Source organism: Schistocerca piceifrons, chromosome 2 (genome assembly GCF_021461385.2).
Source record: "Schistocerca piceifrons isolate TAMUIC-IGC-003096 chromosome 2, iqSchPice1.1, whole genome shotgun sequence".
Lineage (NCBI taxonomy): Eukaryota > Metazoa > Arthropoda > Insecta > Orthoptera > Acrididae > Schistocerca > Schistocerca piceifrons.
The window spans coordinates 453,057,581-453,072,862 of record NC_060139.1 but is presented as its reverse complement, the minus strand read 5'-3'; the positions used below and the strand labels follow the sequence as shown (position 1 = coordinate 453,072,862).

The following is a 15,282-nucleotide window of genomic DNA, read 5'->3' as shown; positions in this document are numbered from 1 at the left end:
ATATAAGATTATTGAACGACTTATTGGGATTTTGAGCCTGACTGTGCAGACACTTCTTCAGTAACTCAGAATTTCCCAGGTCTCTGTAAATAGGTTTTATGATATCCATGACTGCTGCGGGGATGGAATATTATGGCTGTATGAACTGTTTGAGTACTGGGCATTGCGGTAAGTGCACCTTGAATCGGATCCAGGAGGGCAAAGGTGGTGTACTGGTTTTTCATCAGTTGACAGTCTGTGGAAGAAGTTAGCCCATACTGCCTGCTTCATTTTCAACAAATCTTCAGTATTATTTCTAATGGGCCATGGCAATAATAATACTGTAGTTTTACCATCAGAAAGTTTCTTGTGTCTCAAACTTTGTTTCAACTTCCTCAACCTGGTGCCCATCCTCTTGTGGACATGACAGCAATCCACAGCCTCCTGTATTAAAAATTACCAGTTTTATTAGATCTTGAAGTAATGCACACAAAAATTTTAACATTTTTAGTCTGTGTAGATTATATTTAAAAAAATAAAATAAAATATTTCCCATGTGAGATTATAAGTGATATATATATCATTTTATTCGGAAATTTGCGAATTTTATAATCAGATAATCCAAAAACCTCAAGTTATGGAATGCTAATGCTTTATCAAGTACAGAAGATGGATTGCCAGTAAAGTTTGCTCTGTTTAGTTGAAGATAGCAAATTAGAGAGCAAATTGGCAAAAAATGTGATGGAGTTAATTGATACATATTTAATATTGCATTTGGACTGTTGTTGGTGCTACTATAATAGGTTTGTTAAGTATCTATCATATGTCTTATCTAGTCAGTGCACATTACAGTTCTGCACTATTCATCATTCTGCACATATTTGTTTCTAATTGTAAAGCTGTGCACTTATTCTCAGTCTTTTCATCATACATTCTTGGCCCAATTTCCATCAGCCATGATTCTTACTACTACTTGGCAGACAGTGTTTAAAGTCTTTGCATGAATGAAGAGAAGAAGAAAAAAAATCCACAGTAATTGTCACCCTGAAGTGTTCTTGTTCATTTCACTTGTGTCAGAGGTTACAAATACTAAGGTAATTTAACTTCACCCAGTCTGTAGTCCATTGGCGATTAGTACGCATTACACTAAAGCATGTTACACTCTGTTTGATTTTTCAGACTTAGCTGCCGAACGCTCAACAACGCAGAAACTGGAAACTCAGCGCATGTTGCTGGAACGGCAGAACAAGGAACTGAAGGCAAAACTTGTAGAACTTGAAACAGCACAGCGCACTAAGACGAAAGCTACAATTGCCTCATTGGAAGCGAAGATAGCAAATTTGGAAGAGCAGATGGACACGGAGGTTAAGGAAAGACTAGCACAGCAGAAGCTGAACCGTAAGCAAGACAAGAAGATAAAGGAGCTCACTCTGCAGCTGGAAGATGAGCGTCGCCAGACTGACCAGTACAAAGAACAACTGGATAAGGTCAGTACATAGGACGCCATCTATCTTGCTCTTAAGGGTGGTAGAATGTTAGAGGTCAACTAGGAGCAGGAGAGGCAACACAGGAAATTTTAATTTTCACGTCTGTACTTTTACAAATAAACTCATAAAACTTCGTCAGCATGACCAGGAAGGATTCGGGATTCACACTCACTCATAGCAGTGGAAGTTCAGAAATATAACAAGATTATTTTTTTTACATGTAAAATTTCATCATTTTTTTTTTTCACTTGCTATTGGCTGCATTTGTTGCTATAGATACACTTTCTCTTCATAAGTAAGAGAGATTCTTCGATGAATTTTGCGCAGTATACAAACCATACTTGCAGATCTATGAAACTCCAGAATTTTCCAAATCTATTAAAAACTCTGGTGAAAATTTAGATAATTAATGATAAAATTTGAGTTTTTTCTAAGCATGAAGTTTAAAATGCAGCATTCTTTTTTCATAAACTAAATAAATTGTAGATTTTCACACACCTGTAAGTATGGTTTTATGCTGTGCAAAATTCATCGAAGAATCTCTTACTATTGAAGAGAAAGTGTACCTATAGCAACAAATGCAGCCAATAGCAAGTGAAAAAATAATGAAATTTCACATGAAAAAAATTTATTTTGTTATGTTTTTGTTCTTCCACTGTTATGAGTGTGAATCCTGAATCCTTCCTGGTCACACTGGCAAAGTTTTGTGAATTTATTTGTAAAAGTATAGACAGTGGAAATTAAAATGTCTTGTGGTGCCTCTCGTGCTCCAACTCAGCCCATTTGGTGTCCTGCCCCCCTTAATTTGTAACTACTACAGATTTAAAGGAGTATATTCATCTTCCTCTTATTGCTTTTTCCTTTGTACTCTACAATAATGATTCACCACTTCTGAGAGCTTGGCAGTAAGTACTTCATTTGGTATGCAAAACTGTAATGAGGGAAATTCTATATTTTTTCTGTTATTTGTGTAAAAGTTGAGTTATAAATAAAATTGGATATTTATCATCGTCATTATCAGAATACATAAATGAACTCGTGTGTTCTTGAGTCTCCATTCTCATATTAATTGAACTTTTAAACTACATGTCATGAAACATGTATTTGATGAGTGGTTGAATAATGTGTAGTACCTAACTTTGAATGATTTGTTTCTGTTTGTTTAATTTTAATACTGTCCATTGCTTTCACATCACTACAGAGCAATGTAAGGGTAAAGGCTCTTAAACGACAACTTGATGAAGCTGAAGAGGAAATAAGCCGGGAGAAGGCTCAGAAACGTAAAGCTCAACGAGAAATGGAAGATATGATGGAAAGCCAGGAGACAATGACAAGGGAGATTAACAACCTCAAGAACAAGCTTAGGTAAGAAGAAATTAGTGGCCTAGTGACTAGTTTTAGACGGCAGTTGTACTGGATGACAATATAAAAATCAAGCTAAATGATATTGTGCATATTAATAGACGAGAATAAATTCTGTAGCTTCACTTTTAATGTTCATAGCAAAGTAAATATCTTCTTGTTATGCATTTTGCTTGCCAGGAATCAGCAGTGAAATCCTGACTTTGAAACCAATAGACCGCCATCAAAGAAGTTCAGGCCAGTAGTGCACTGAGTTAAAATGTGTGTCTAGTAATATTGTGGCAGTGTTTCGTACTAACATGTGTTTGTATACATGTGTGTATTTGGGGGGGGTGGGGGGGGGGGGTGTCATGTCTATTTTGACCACAGGACATTTTTATATTAGTGTTTTCTCAGATGCATGTTACTTCGGAGTAGAGTATTCCTTTTGAAGAATGCAGGACTAATGTGCAATGTAGTTAAAAAATGGCTGGAGGAGATGGAATGTGGTTTGTCTAGATTAAAACAGCTGCTTCAAAATGTGTGTGTGTGTGTGTGTGTGTGGGGGGGGGGGGGGGGAGGTAGGGAGGTGTGTTCGTGTTTGAGTGAGCACTTTAACTGAAAGTACATACGCGTGTGTGTGTGTGGGGGGGGGGGGGGGGGGGGTGCATGTGTATGCACTTTTACTGAAAGTACATCTGCAAAATTGCTGCAGACTGACAGCACTAATATCAGAAGTACCTTACAACTAACACAACTCAATAGAATCTCTTGTTACTGCTTGGTATAAGCGATCCAGGTTTGTGAATGATGCACACAGTTTTATGTGCGTCACTAAAGTTGCCTTGAGACATGGTCTAAGTTATTCTGCATTACGGTTTCTTTTAAAAATACAGTACCATAGGATAGAGCAAAATTTATTAAAATGCTTGCTCATGTGCGCACACTACAAACTGAAAGAAGTCATAAAGGAGGAGAACTGCAATGTGAAAAATATTTTATCCTAAGCTACAATTAAGTTTTCATGTTATTTCGTCTTTACAGACGTGGTGGTGGTGGACTGGCACTAAGCAGCTCAAGATTAGCTGGTGGAACTAAGCGAGGATCCATCCAGACAGGTACTGGTGATGACAGTTCTGCACAGGATGACACCGTTGATGGGGAAGAAGCCCCCAACTAAACAAACAAAAACATGACTCCCAATACTGTGGCCTCGGTCTCATCTTCATGTGCCTAATAGTCTAAATGGGAAGCAGCTTTCTGTAGTAAGCCTGCCCTGATGACGTCAATAGACTGCCATTTGTTATTTTTTAAAGCTACTTTTGTAAAAGTGTTACTCTCAGCATTCTGAGGGACTTCTGTCATTCCACTCTTTTTTTGCTTAAGTAAGTCTAGCAGTATTGAATACAGTTGGTATTTTTTATAATCTACCACTAACACTGGACTATTGGTACAAAAAGATTTCCTTCAGAAGTGTGAATTTATTAATCACTGTAAGCGTGATGTTGTGGAAATAGTGATGAGTCACTGTTTGTTGCATCTGAGAAGGTGCAAAAGTTTAAAGTGGAGAAGTTTAATATGCTGGAGGAGAGAGAGGACGCAGAAATAAAGATTCTGCTTAGTGTTACTGGAAAACAGCGAAATGTTTTTGTACAGTCTTGCAGAGAAATACATATTCAGTTTCTGCATAAACATTGAGAAAAATGGTGACAGGTATAATTTTCAAATGTTGAAATAAAACATTCAGAGAAGGGTGAAATACTTTAAATAATTTATGTGACAGTAAAACACTATTACGTACTTAGTTCTAAACCTGTATTTAAATTCTTTTTAAGTTCTTGTATTTTTAAATGCAGGAATGAATGTTTGTGAATGAATGTACATACGTAACAAAGAATGTTTATTCATAATAAATGGAAACCGAAATTTATTAATAAACATAACTGAAAAACAACAGCCTATGTCTGTCATTTCTTTTTTGTTTTCCGTCCCTCTAACTTCTCAGTAATTTATGCAGTTTGCTTCCTTATATTGAAGAATAGTGTATGAAATAATGCTCACAGCCCAAATATAAATGTTATGCAGTATTATGTGTAGTAAGAAAATAAGATTTTTATTATGAGCAGAGACAGTGAAAGGAATTAGTTTGTGCCCTGGAAGAAAAGGGAGAGCTGTTATATTCTAAAGTAGATGGGAAGCTGAATTATGAAATGCCGTAAGTGTTACATACACACACATCAAAAGTTTTGCATCACCCTGGTTCCCAGAACTCCTGAAGATGTTAACTGTGGATACTGTATCACAGACACAGTCCCTTTGACTGTTCAGAGAAGTCACTAAACCTGCCCAAAGATGTAAACAACCATGCACAAGAATCGCCTATTAGTTGGAGGGCGTCCGACAGCCGATCAGTTCCAGTCATTCCACCAGAAAGGAGGTACACTGCTCGTGCAGTCTGTAGTTCAACCATGCCTAGACGGTCATTACTGTGGTTCGATCAGATCCGAATTGTTACTTTGTGCCAGTAAGGGCTCTCACAAGGGAAGTGTCCAGGCGTCTTGGAGTGAACCAAAGCGATGTTGTTCGGACATGGAGGAGATACAGAGAGACAGGAAAGGTCAATTACATGCCTCACTCAGGCCGCCCCAAGGCTACTACTGCAGTGGATGACCGCTACATATGGATTATGGCTCGGAGGAACCCTGACAGCAATGCCACCATGTTGAATAATGCTTTTCGTGCAGCCACAGGACGTGGTGTTAAGACTCAAACTGCGCAATAGGCTGCATGATGTGCAACTTCACTCCCGACATCCATGGCGAGGTCCATCTTTGCAACCACAACACCATGCCGCATGGTACAGATGGGCCCAACAACATGCAGAATGGACCGCTTAGGATTGGCATCATATTTTCTTCACCAGTGAGTGTCTCAGATGTCTTCAGACAGACAATCGTCGGATATGTGTTTGGAGGCAACCCAGTCAGGCTGAACATCTTAGACATACTATCCAGTGAGGTGGAGGTTCTCTGCTGTTTTGAGATGACATTATGTGAGGCAGACGTACGCCACTGGTGGTCATGGAAGGCGCCGTAACGGCTGTACAATACGTGAATGCCATCCTCTGACCGATAGTGCAGCCATATCGGCAGAATATTGGCTAGGCATTCGTCTTCATGGATGACAATTCTTGCCCCCATCGTGCATATCCTGTGAATGACTTCCTTCAGGATAACAACATCGCTCGACTAGAGTGGCCAGCATGTTCTCCAGACATGAACCCTATCAAACATGCCTGGGATAGATTGAAAAGGGCCGTGTATGGACAATGTGACCTCCCAACCACTCTGAGCTATCTATGCTAAATCGCCATTGAGGAGTGGGACAATCTGGACCAGCAGTGCCTTAATGAACTTGTGGGTAGTATGTTACGACGAATACAAGCATGTGTCAATGTGAGAGAATGTGCTACTGGGTATTAAAGGAACCGGTGTGTACAGCAATCTGGACCAAGACCTCTGAAGGTTTTGCTGTATGGTGGTACAACATGCAGTGTGTGGTTTTACTGAGCAAAAAATGGGCAGAAATGATGTTTATGTTGATCTCTATTCCAATTTCTTGTACAGGTTCTGGAACACTCCGAACCGAGGTGATACAAAACTTTTTTTGATGTGTGTAAATTTTATGTTAAATGTGTGTGCAAATAAGAAAAAACTATTGTATTGATATTATTGAGTGCATGTGGAGTCCATCATGAATTTCAAACGTGAAATATAAAGTTCACTCACTGATTCTGTCAACTGAAGGTGGGAAACAAAACTTCTACGCTGCAGTAGGCAACAAAGAGCAAAGGACTAAATGTGAATTTGTATGTGGCACACAGTATTAACTTCAGTTGGGTAGCATATAAATTAATGAGTGAAATATTTGGAGCAGATTTTTCAGCAAGATAATTAAATGGTATTCTCGAGAAAGCAGGCGGTAAAGCAGATTGCTTGTATGGTGAAAACCTAATAATGGACAGCAATACATTTATATTTTGTTGATACATATGTTAGTCCCAGTTTCAAATCCAACCATAACCAACACAGCCAAAATAGTAGCTAAATAAACTGTCAACTAACTTTCTGTAAAATAATTCACATTAAAAAATCAAAAATTGATTCTATACATGGCCTGTGTCTGTATATGTATGTGTCTGTATATATGTGTGTGCGTGTGCGCATGCGCAAGTGTATGCCTGTCCTTTTTTCCACCTAAGGTAAGTCTTTCTGCTCCCGGGATTGGAATGACTCCTTACCCTCTCCCTTAAAACCCTCATCCTTTAGTCTTTCCCTCTCCTTCCCTCTTTCCTGATGAAGCAACCTTGGGTTGCGAAAGCTTGAAATTTGTGTGTGTGTGTGTGTGTGTGTGTGTGTGTGTGTGTTAGTATTCAACAATCTACCTGCAGAAAATTTTTTGAAAAAATTTGCATCTGTATGGTGCATGGTAGAGGGTATCCTGTACCACTAATAATCCTTTCCTTTGCTATTCTAATCTCAAATGGAGTGAAGGAAAAAAAGATGTCTATATGCCTCCATACGAGCCTTAGTTTCCTTTATTTTACCTATGTGGTTCTTCCACAAGATGTATGTCAGCAGTAGTAGAATCATTCTGCTGTTGTCTTCAAAAGCCGGTTCTCTAGATTTGCGTAATAGTGTTTCACAAAAAGAATATTGTCTTCCAATCTGAACTCTTGAAACACTTTGGTAATATTTACATGTTGTTCGAACCTACCAGTAACAAATCTAGAAGCATGCCTTTGAGTCGTTTTGATCTCTTTCTCTAACCCAACCTGATTGATATCCCAAACCCTCAAGCAGTACTCGAGAATGGGTTGCACTAGTGATTTACGTGGGGTCTCCTTTGTAGATGAGCTACACATTCCTGAAATTCTTCCACTAAACCAAAGATTACCATTTGCCAGTCCTGCTAATAACCTTACGTACTCATTCCATTTCATATCGCTATGCACCACTACGACCAGATACTTACTCGGGGCGACTGTGCCAAACAGCACACTACTAAGGCTGTATTTGAACATTATAGGATTGTTTCTCCCACTCATCTGCATTACCTTAATAATTCTACGTTTAAAGCAAGCTGCCATGCATCACACAAACTAGAAATTTTGTCCAAATCATCTTGTAACATCTAAGAGTTTCTCAGTGCTGACACCTTCCTGTGCGCCACAGCATCATCAGCAAACAGCCACAGATTATTGTGCACCCTGTCCATCAGATCATACATGTATGCAGAGAACAAGAGCAGTCCTATCACACACTTCCCTCAGGCAATACAGACTGTACCCCTGTCTCTGAACACTCACCGTGTAAGACAACATACTGGATACTGTTAAGAATTCTTCAAGGCATTCTCATATCTGAGAATCTATTCTGTATGCTCAGATTGTCATTAACAGTCTTCAGTGAGGCACCTTCATATCCTTTCCAAAAATGTAGGAAAATTGGATCTGTCTTTTTGCCCTTTAACCATGGTTCACATGATATCTTGGGAAAATAAAGCAAGCTGAGTTTTCTAAATCAGTTCAGATTTGTGGGCAGAAGCTTTCCCACCCCAAGGAAATCTAGTATGTTTGAACTAGGAATATATCAGAGAATTCTGTGGGAAACCAGTGTTGAGGGTATTGGTCTGTAATTTTGCAGGTCCACCCTATTTCCTTTCTTATACACAGAAATCATCTATGCTTTTTATCGGTCACTTGGAACTTCCGTGATAGGTACATGAAAAATGCAAGCGAAATAAAGGATCATTGCCATACAGTACTTCCTGTAAAAGTGAATTAGTATTCCATCTGGACCTGCCGACTTATTTTTTAAACTCTTTACTTATCAACACGAGGGAGTCTTGTGTGTTAGTCAAACAACAGTATGTTTGCATGCTCTTCCTGTGTGAATGATTTTTCAAGTATGAAATTTAAAAATTCACCTCTCCTTTTGCTGTATTGTATTGCCATCCTGGACTGGTTGACAAATGACCGGATAGGAGCCTTTGACCCGCTTAGTAATTTTACGTAGGATCAGAACTTTCTTGGGTTCTTGGCAAGAACGTTCATGAAGGTACGAAAGTGGAAGTTGTTGTTTGCCTCAAGCATTGATCTTTCTTACAGATGCACAAACTGGTTTTTGAACTGAGAGTGCAACAGCCTCTGCTTCCTTAGCATTTTCCAAATTTCATTATTAAACCATGATGAGTTTTTAACCACTTATTTGACACATCCTTCTTCAGAGCGTGATTTGCAGCTCATTTAAATTTTCCCATAATTCCTGTACGTTCATCATGCTGGAGCTAATTGATGCCCTTTCACTGTCTAACTCGGATGCTGACAAATGCTTATCTCCTCTTTCCAGCAAAAATACTCTCCTAGCCTTTTTGATGAGTATTATTAACCATGGGTATTAGTGATCGTCGTCGTTATGATGACATTGTGATTACTGATCTGAGTCTATACTGACACTGTCGATAAGGTCAGGCCTGTTTGTAGCTACAAGGCTTAAAATATTTCCATTGCATCTGAGTTATTGCACTAGTTCTTCAAGAGTACTTCACAAGACTGCCCGTAATACCTGCAGTGAATTCATAGGATCCCAGTCCTTAGTCCAACTAATACTGCATGCTCTGGGTATTTCCACACTACTGAGTGTAGACTTTCTTTGAACTGTTCTACAATTGTTATGGTCGAATTGGATAGCTGCTTAAAACATCCAATAATTAACTTGAGTTCACCGAAGCCGACTGCTTGTGTCCTGCTAACTAATCATTAGGGAAGTCAGTATTCTAAGATCCACAGTGTCATAGTCCCACAACAGGAATTAACAGACTTCGAATGTGGAATGGTAGTTGGAGGTAGATGGATAGGGCATTCCATTTCACAAATCATTAGGAAATTCAATATTTCCAAGATCCACAATGTTAAGAGTGCGCCAAGAATACCAGATTTCAGCCATTACCTCTCACCACGACAACGCTGTGGCTGATGGCCTTCACTAAATAACTGAGAGCAGTGGTGTTTGCATAGAGTTGTCAGTGCTAAAAGACAAGTAACACTGCACGAAATAACCACAGAAATCAATGTGACATGTACAACGAACGTATCTGTCTGGACAGTACAGCAAAATTTGATATATTGAGCTACGGCAGCAGACAGCCGATGTGAGTGCCTTTGCTAACAGCATGACATTGTCTGCAGTGCCTCTCCTGGGCTTGTGACAATACCGGTTGGACTCTAGATGACTGGAAAACCGTGGCCTGGTCAGGTAAGTCCCAGTTCCAGTTGGTAAGAAGTGATGGTAGGGTTAAAGTATGGTGCACTTCCCATGAAGCCACGGACGCAGGTTGTCAACAGGGCACGGTGCGAGCTGATAGTGGCTTCATAATGGTGTGGGCTATGTTTACATGGAATGGACTGGATCCTTTGGCCCAACTGAAGTGATCACTGACGAGAAACAGTTACATTTGGCTACTCGGAGATCGTTCACAGTCGTCGTGGATTTCACATTCCCAAACGACGGTGGAATTTTCGTGGACTATGGTGTGCCGTGGCACAGGGCCACAATTGTTCCTGATTGGTTTGAAGAACATCCTGGACAATTCGAGTGAATGACTTGCCCACCCAGATTGCCGGACATTAATCTCGTCGGACAAATATGGGACATAATCGAGAGGTCAGTTGGTGCACAAAGTCCTGCACTGGCAACGCTTTCACAATTATGGATGGCTACAGAGGCAGCACAGCTCGGTATTCCGGCAGGGGACTTGCCGAGTCGGTGCCACGTCGAGTTGCTGCACTTCGCCAGGCGAAAGGAGGTCCGACACGATATTTGTCACCTCGGTGCAGAATAATATTGGTGACAGGCACCGAGCTCTCTCTCACAATTGTCAACTGACTCCTGCTTTCCTTGCACTTTATTATATTCTTATAACTGCAGTCTAGCTTCTGTACAAGATATAAATAACATTTCACTCCCTAGATCCCTGCTGCCTCGAGACTTTCAAAGATGTAGTTCAGCCGACATTGTCTAAAACTCTCTAAATCTACATTTACTATAAAATTAGGTTTGCATTTTTCTTTCCTTTTCTTTTAATTTATTTATTTATTTTCATTTTATCTTCTAAAAGTTGACTCATGTTTTCCTAGATGTCTGTGGAACCCAAACTAATCCATCCCAAGATCTGTTTTACCAGTTTATCTGTCTAATGCAAATAATTTATGTCAGTATTTTCCAACTGTAACTGATTAAATTGATGGTCCCATTGTACCATAATATTCACATCTGTCGGCACCTGCCTCCTTCAGAATTGGAATTATTAAATTCTTCTTGAGGTCTGAGGGTATCTTGCCTGTATCACATTTCTTGTATCCCAGAGGGAATTGTTTTTCAAATATGTTCTCCCAAGATTCTCAATAATTCTGAGAGAACGTTGGCTACTTCAGGTGCCTTGTTTCTAATTAGGTTTTTCAGTACTGTCAAAGCTATTTCACAGTATCAGAGTTTCTGTCACATTTTTGGTGAATGCAATGCAATGCAGTGCCCGAGAGCCAAAACAGGAGGAAGAGCAGCAGAGTCGGCTAGCAGCTTATTGGCCCGACACTGAAAGTAATGGGGTCTCCTTGTGTCAGGGTGTAGATTTCGCACAGCGATAAGAAGTGGATGGCACACGTGTGGCTGCTGCTGGTAATATCAGTCAGCATAGCCTAGCCTAAAGCCTACAGGACACAACTGGAAAGTGTCTCCACAAGGGGTGGGTGACATCGTGAGTGCACATACGAGGCCATCACAAAAATTCTGCAGGGGTTTAATTGGTTGCTAGATAGATAGTGAGAGGGACTTCGTGTTGGTCAAGCCTCAGGCCCAGACTTCGAATTTTGCTCTTGATCTGCTGCTCAATACTTAGCATCTCTCTTTCAAGAGGGCACCTCTCTCTTAACGCATTAACCATTGTACCTTCAAGAATTTGATAAGAGAACAGTAAAAATAATCAAGTAATTTGCACTATTTTTCTTACAACCTTGTTTGAATTTCCATAAGCTTGTTCCATAATTCAGAAAATATTCATCTAGGAAAATAAGAGACAGTTGGAGAAAAGAGAAGGACCTGTATGAAATGTAAATACTGAGATGGCAAGCAAAGAAGATATGTCTGAAACGTGGAAAGAAACGCACTTGAAGACAGTATTATGGAAAGGTAAGGAATAGCCGAACCGCATTACAGCTAGCTGAATGGAATTTTCCACAATTACTGTTGAGCAACATCTAGCCCATTCACTGGATGCAACATTTTACCTATTTCCCCTTCCCTTTCCATAATATTGTCTTCAAGTGTGTTTCTTCCCATGTTTCAGATTTATCTTCTTTGCTTGCCATCTGAGTATTTACATTTCATACAGGTCCTTCTCTTTTCTCCAAACATCTCTTATTTTCCTTTAGGTGGCATCTATCTTTCCTGTAATCATGCATGTTTCAAGTGCAAGGCTTGTTTCCTCATCTTTAGACTGTTCTTCATCTGGGTTTCTGCAGAACACCAATCCCACATGCACCTAGGCCAACCCACCAAATCAGCACTGGCTGAACACTGCTTGGAAACTGGACACAAATGGAAATATGAAAAGACCAAGATTCTGGCCCCTACCAGTTTCTACTGGGACAACATCTAGGAGGCCATTGAAATTCGCGTAATGGACAATCTCATAAACCGAGACACAGGTTTTCAACTAAGCAAGGCATGGCAACCATTACTTAACTCCATCAAGGAGTCACGCCACAAGCGGACACAAGACCCTTCTACAACGACCGCAGAGGACACTCCACGGGATTCTGCATCTTCCACCACCCAGCGCGACTCCAGGATGGGCGCGGACCTGGGTCAGCACCCGCAAATGGATTGTCGGCAGCTGCAATCGAAGCATCAGCGCTCGCAAATGGAATGTCGGCGTCCGCAACCGGAAGTTCGCAATCGGACCATCAGCGCAGGGAATCGAAGCCCGACTGACAGACATAAATAGCACTGACAATGAGCAGACAGACCATTCTATCAGAACCACCTGATGATGGCATAAAGGTTATTTGCCGAAATATCGTGGGACTTCAATGATCACATCTGGTTGGACACCCGAGAGTCCTGGAATAAACACAAATTTCAAGACACACACACTACCCTACTTCAACATTTTAATTGACCTGCCACAAGAGTATTTTGTCGGACAATTACATCACAGAATAGAGGATTTGTGTTTCTATTTATGCAGATATATTATTTCTTCTGTAAGGATATCATCTTAAAAAGATTTCACATACATCACACACTTTCTGTTCATCTACTGAAATTTCTTTTTTCCAAAACATTTTATTTTGGTTAATAAATATTTGAAAGCCTTAGTTCTCATTTTGATACCTCTGTACAGATTATACAATCAGGTCTTCTTTGTAAGTTCAGTCCATTGTTCAAATCAGCAAACTACTTTTGGTCTCCTGTTTAAATCTACAGCTGTAGCAAACTCCGCAATGGTTACAGATCTTGATGCACTTATGTGGTCTTGTAGACACAGATAGCAGTATGATAGCTGTAATCATATTTGGTGGGGGGGAATTATCTATAGAGAGACCTGACTAAACTATGGTTCCTGAAGAGGAGCAGCAGCCATCTCAGTGATTGCAGGAACTACAGTCTGGATGATTGACCTTGTTTGTTAGAACTGTAAATGCCTGAAAGCAAGGGGAAGCCAGCTGTAATGTTCCCAGAGGATGTGCTGCTCTACTGTATGGTTTCATGATGATTGCATCCTTTTGAATAAAATATTCTACAGGTAAAACAGTTCCCCATTCAGGTCTTTATACTGGAACTCCTCAGGAGGACATTGTCACCAGGAAAAACAGATCTAGTTTCTGTAGGTTGGAGTGTGGTTTATTAGATCACATAATCGAGTAGAGAGTTTAAAAAAAAATTGGATAGGTTGTTGTTAGATATAGCAAAAGTTAGGGAAGTGAAGTGCCAGGAAGAACAGGACTTCTGGCTAGATGAGAATAATGTCATCAACATATATATATATATATATATATATTTTTTTTGACAGCCGACACCACACAGCTGTTATTGATGTTTTATTGATGTATCCCTGATGGGAAACCTCAATGAAACATGGGGCGTGTGTAACACCACAATAGATTGTGAGCAATCGGTACAGTGTAACTTTATTTAAGAAGTGTTTACTAGTTACTAGTTAAGTACTTTGGATCATCGGAGGGAACTGGTACTTTATGATGTATAAATTGTTCAACATAATAGTGTGTTTAAATAATGGAATTTTATTAAATATGTTTGTTTATGTATGAGAAACTGCAATGTAAAACTGCAATGTAAAAACTGGTTAATACTTAGGAATTTTGTATTGTATAATATAAAAGACATAGTGTTTCCCCTCTGCTGCTGAAGTGGTCCGGCGTGCAAAGAAAAGGTGGAAGTGCCGGTCAGGCTTAGCGGGAAGCAAGAGAGCACAATAGGCAGTCAGTAGCCAGTAGCCGATCAGTCAACAGTACAGGTACTGAGTGAGGCATCTAGTACCTAATTTGAGATGGAATGGCCTCGGTTGTAATTGTGGCTGTAAAATGGTGCTCTTGCATTGGAAATGGCTCTAAAAAATGATATTCATGTCGCCAGGAAGAACTAATTACGGTCTATTACTGACAAAGGAGAGACCAGGTAGTCGCCACATGTTCGCCACCACTATTGCACCACTACTTCACCAAATCCAAGAGGTTAGAACTGTATAACAGTGTGAACCAGAGTGTTTGTGAGAAATAATTTGCAATAATAAATCAAATATTGCTGAACTTTGTGTGGGGCACATCAGCCGCCAGCAAGAAAAATAATACTATCAAGTCTGTCGCCGCGCACTCGCTATTGGATGGACCCACTGTCTTCTGTGGTTGCAGACTCAACTTCAGCATCGACATCAATGATTCCTTTACCCATGGGAACGGATGGTTAACAGTTGCTATTGTACGTGGTGGTACAGGCGTACCTAATGTATCTGGACTGGAAAGCTTCGTGGATCGTGATATCATAGCCTATCGCACATATCATGTTACAGAAAATGCAAATAAAGACTTCGGCAAATCAACATACATGTCACCCTCACCTTTCTCCTTGTATACACGTAGTAGACGTAAGATATCTGTTAATGAAACTGTATTTATATGGATTAAAGGAAAAGGTACCTGTGAATATGTTAAATTTGTAGGAGATTGTACAATGTATTTCCACAAATAAAGTGATCTGTAGCGTAGCTTAAAAACGGACAATGGTACATCTAGAATCTGTCGACATAGAGTATGCAACAGCATGTTGCGTCAGCTCTCTGAACGCTTGACCTTTGACCCCGCCGATAAGGCGGCTCAAGGCCATCTTGGCAGCACGCC

At 40.0% G+C, this 15,282-nt stretch overlaps 1 protein-coding gene across 1 annotated transcript in view; it reads left to right on the top strand.

Annotated features, from left to right (window-relative positions):
• The window catches only part of LOC124777800 (myosin heavy chain, non-muscle), a gene marked incomplete in the record, with an annotated part of 283,815 nt that extends 279,052 nt beyond the window's left edge, over nucleotides 1-4,763 (top strand). Inside the window, 3 exon segments of the mRNA XM_047253316.1 lie at nucleotides 1,159-1,466; nucleotides 2,668-2,831; nucleotides 3,852-4,763. Of these exon segments, the coding sequence (XP_047109272.1) occupies nucleotides 1,159-1,466; nucleotides 2,668-2,831; nucleotides 3,852-3,987 (608 nt within the window).
• Between the last annotated feature and the right edge of the window lie 10,519 nt (nucleotides 4,764-15,282).